Below are 1912 nucleotides of genomic sequence, written 5' to 3' on the forward strand. Positions count from 1 at the left end.
GGTACCGCCCCACACAGGGCTCCGCTGTAGCCGCCACAGCAGGGGGGCGGTTACCAAGCTGTCCTTGGCCCGGTTGACTGCCCCGCCGAGGTTTGCACAGGGCCTTCCATCCAAGGCCGTGTCTCGGTGCAGGCCCCAGAGGGGTCCTGAGCACCTCCAGGGACACTGACACCAGTGGGTGCCCCCCAATACAACCGGTGTGAGCGGTACCACCTTGCACCTTCTCTCCCCTCTTGGCCATTCGAGGTTTCCCTCAGCCCAGCGGTTCCCTGACACCATGCTCCGGCTCCGCTTGCTAACATGGGACGTGAAGGACACGCTGCTGCGGCGTGGCCACTGGGCGAGAGTTATGCGGCCGAGGCCCGGGCTCACGGGGTGCAGGTGCACCCAGAGGCTCTCGGTCGAGCTTTCCAGGAGGTGTACAGAGCCCAGAACCAGCGCTTCCCCAACTACGGCCAGGACCAGGGGCTGAGCTCCCAGCAGTGGTGGGTGGACCTTGTGAAGCAGACCTTCAGGCTCACGGGTGTGCATGAAGACGGGCTTCTAACGCTGATGGCAGAGCCCGGGCTCACGGGGTGCAGGTGCACCCAGAGGCTCTCGGTCGAGCTTTCCAGGAGGTGTACAGAGCCCAGAACCAGCGCTTCCCCAACTACGGCCAGGACCAGGGGCTGAGCTCCCAGCAGTGGTGGGTGGACCTTGTGAAGCAGACCTTCAGGCTCACGGGTGTGCATGAAGACGGGCTTCTAACGCTGATGGCAGAAAACCTCTACCGCGACTTCTGCAGCGCCCGCAACTGGGAGGCGCTGCCGGGAGCCAGCGAGACCCTGAGCCAGTGCTGCCAGCGCGGCTTCCGCATGGGGGTCATCTCCAACTTCGATAACCGGCTGGAAAACATCCTCACCCAGTGCAACCTGCGGCACCACTTCGAATTCATCCTCACCTCTGAGAGCGCAGGCTTTGCCAAACCGGACAGGAGGATTTTTAAGCAAGCCTTGCACCTGAGCGGGGTCCCCCCGGAGCAGGCGGCTCACATAGGGGACGACTACAGCCGGGATTACAGCGCAGCGCGCGCCGTGGGCATGCACAGCTTTCTGCTTCAGCCTGGTGGGCAGGGCAAGGAGCTGGAGGTGCCCCCCGAGGACGTCCTGCCCACGCTCAGCCACCTCCTGGCTCTGATTGAGAAGGGGTAGCTGTGGTTTGGAGGACCAGCGCCGCTGCCGAGCAGGGAATCAGTCCTGGCGTGGGATTTCCTGCTGCCAGTTGAGCAAGGGAAAGAAGTGAGAGCTTCTGAGTGCAGGCAGCGGCTGCCCACGGAGCGGGAGGGGTGCTTGTACAATAAAATGTATCTGACACGCTCAGCATTGATGCTAATGTACTTCATGGATCTAAAAACACTATGGCAGAGGGTCAGTGGTGGGGTCTGCCCCCAACAGAGCTGGGGACTGGGTCAAGCTGCACTCCAGAAGGCTAAATTTTTTTGGGGGGAAGGGTAAGGCAGCATCCCCTTCTTCCCAACAGCAGTGGCCAGGAGGCAGTTGCAGCCCCCCCTGCAAAACAGTCTGGAGTTGGGGAATCTCACAATGTAACATATCGCCAATTAACATAAACCTTGTGACTGACTTGGGTATCAAAAAATAAAGGCATTTTAAACATCCTGGCTCAACTGCAGCCCAACACCTCTCTGTGCTCCCTGTTTTTGGCCACGTTACCCTCAGCCACCCCCTACTTCCCCAAGGTGAGCAGCAGCTCGGGGTAGGTTTCTTTCTGCTGCTCCTTACTCCTCTGCTCCTCCTGGGCTCTTCCCTCAGCCACAGCCCCTTGGGGTGCCCCTGCTCCAGTGTGAGGTCCCCATGGGTGACAGCTCTACCCCATCAATGTCCCTGCTCTGGCATGGGGTGGCTCCTCCTGAAAG

The 1912-nt window shown here is 60.7% G+C and overlaps 1 protein-coding gene across 1 annotated transcript; it reads left to right on the top strand.

Moving 5' to 3' along the window:
• The first annotated feature begins 300 nt into the window (after window positions 1-300).
• On the top strand, window positions 301-1190 carry HDHD3 (haloacid dehalogenase-like hydrolase domain containing 3). The gene is made up of 2 exons (XM_010191153.1): window positions 301-381; window positions 582-1190. Exons 1-2 carry the CDS (start codon window positions 301-303, stop codon window positions 1188-1190), a joined length of 690 nt encoding a protein of 229 aa, XP_010189455.1.
• The last annotated feature ends 722 nt before the right edge of the window (window positions 1191-1912 follow it).

Source organism: Mesitornis unicolor, unplaced genomic scaffold (genome assembly GCF_000695765.1).
Source record: "Mesitornis unicolor isolate BGI_N332 unplaced genomic scaffold, ASM69576v1 scaffold47678, whole genome shotgun sequence".
Taxonomy (NCBI): Eukaryota; Metazoa; Chordata; class Aves; order Mesitornithiformes; family Mesitornithidae; genus Mesitornis; species Mesitornis unicolor.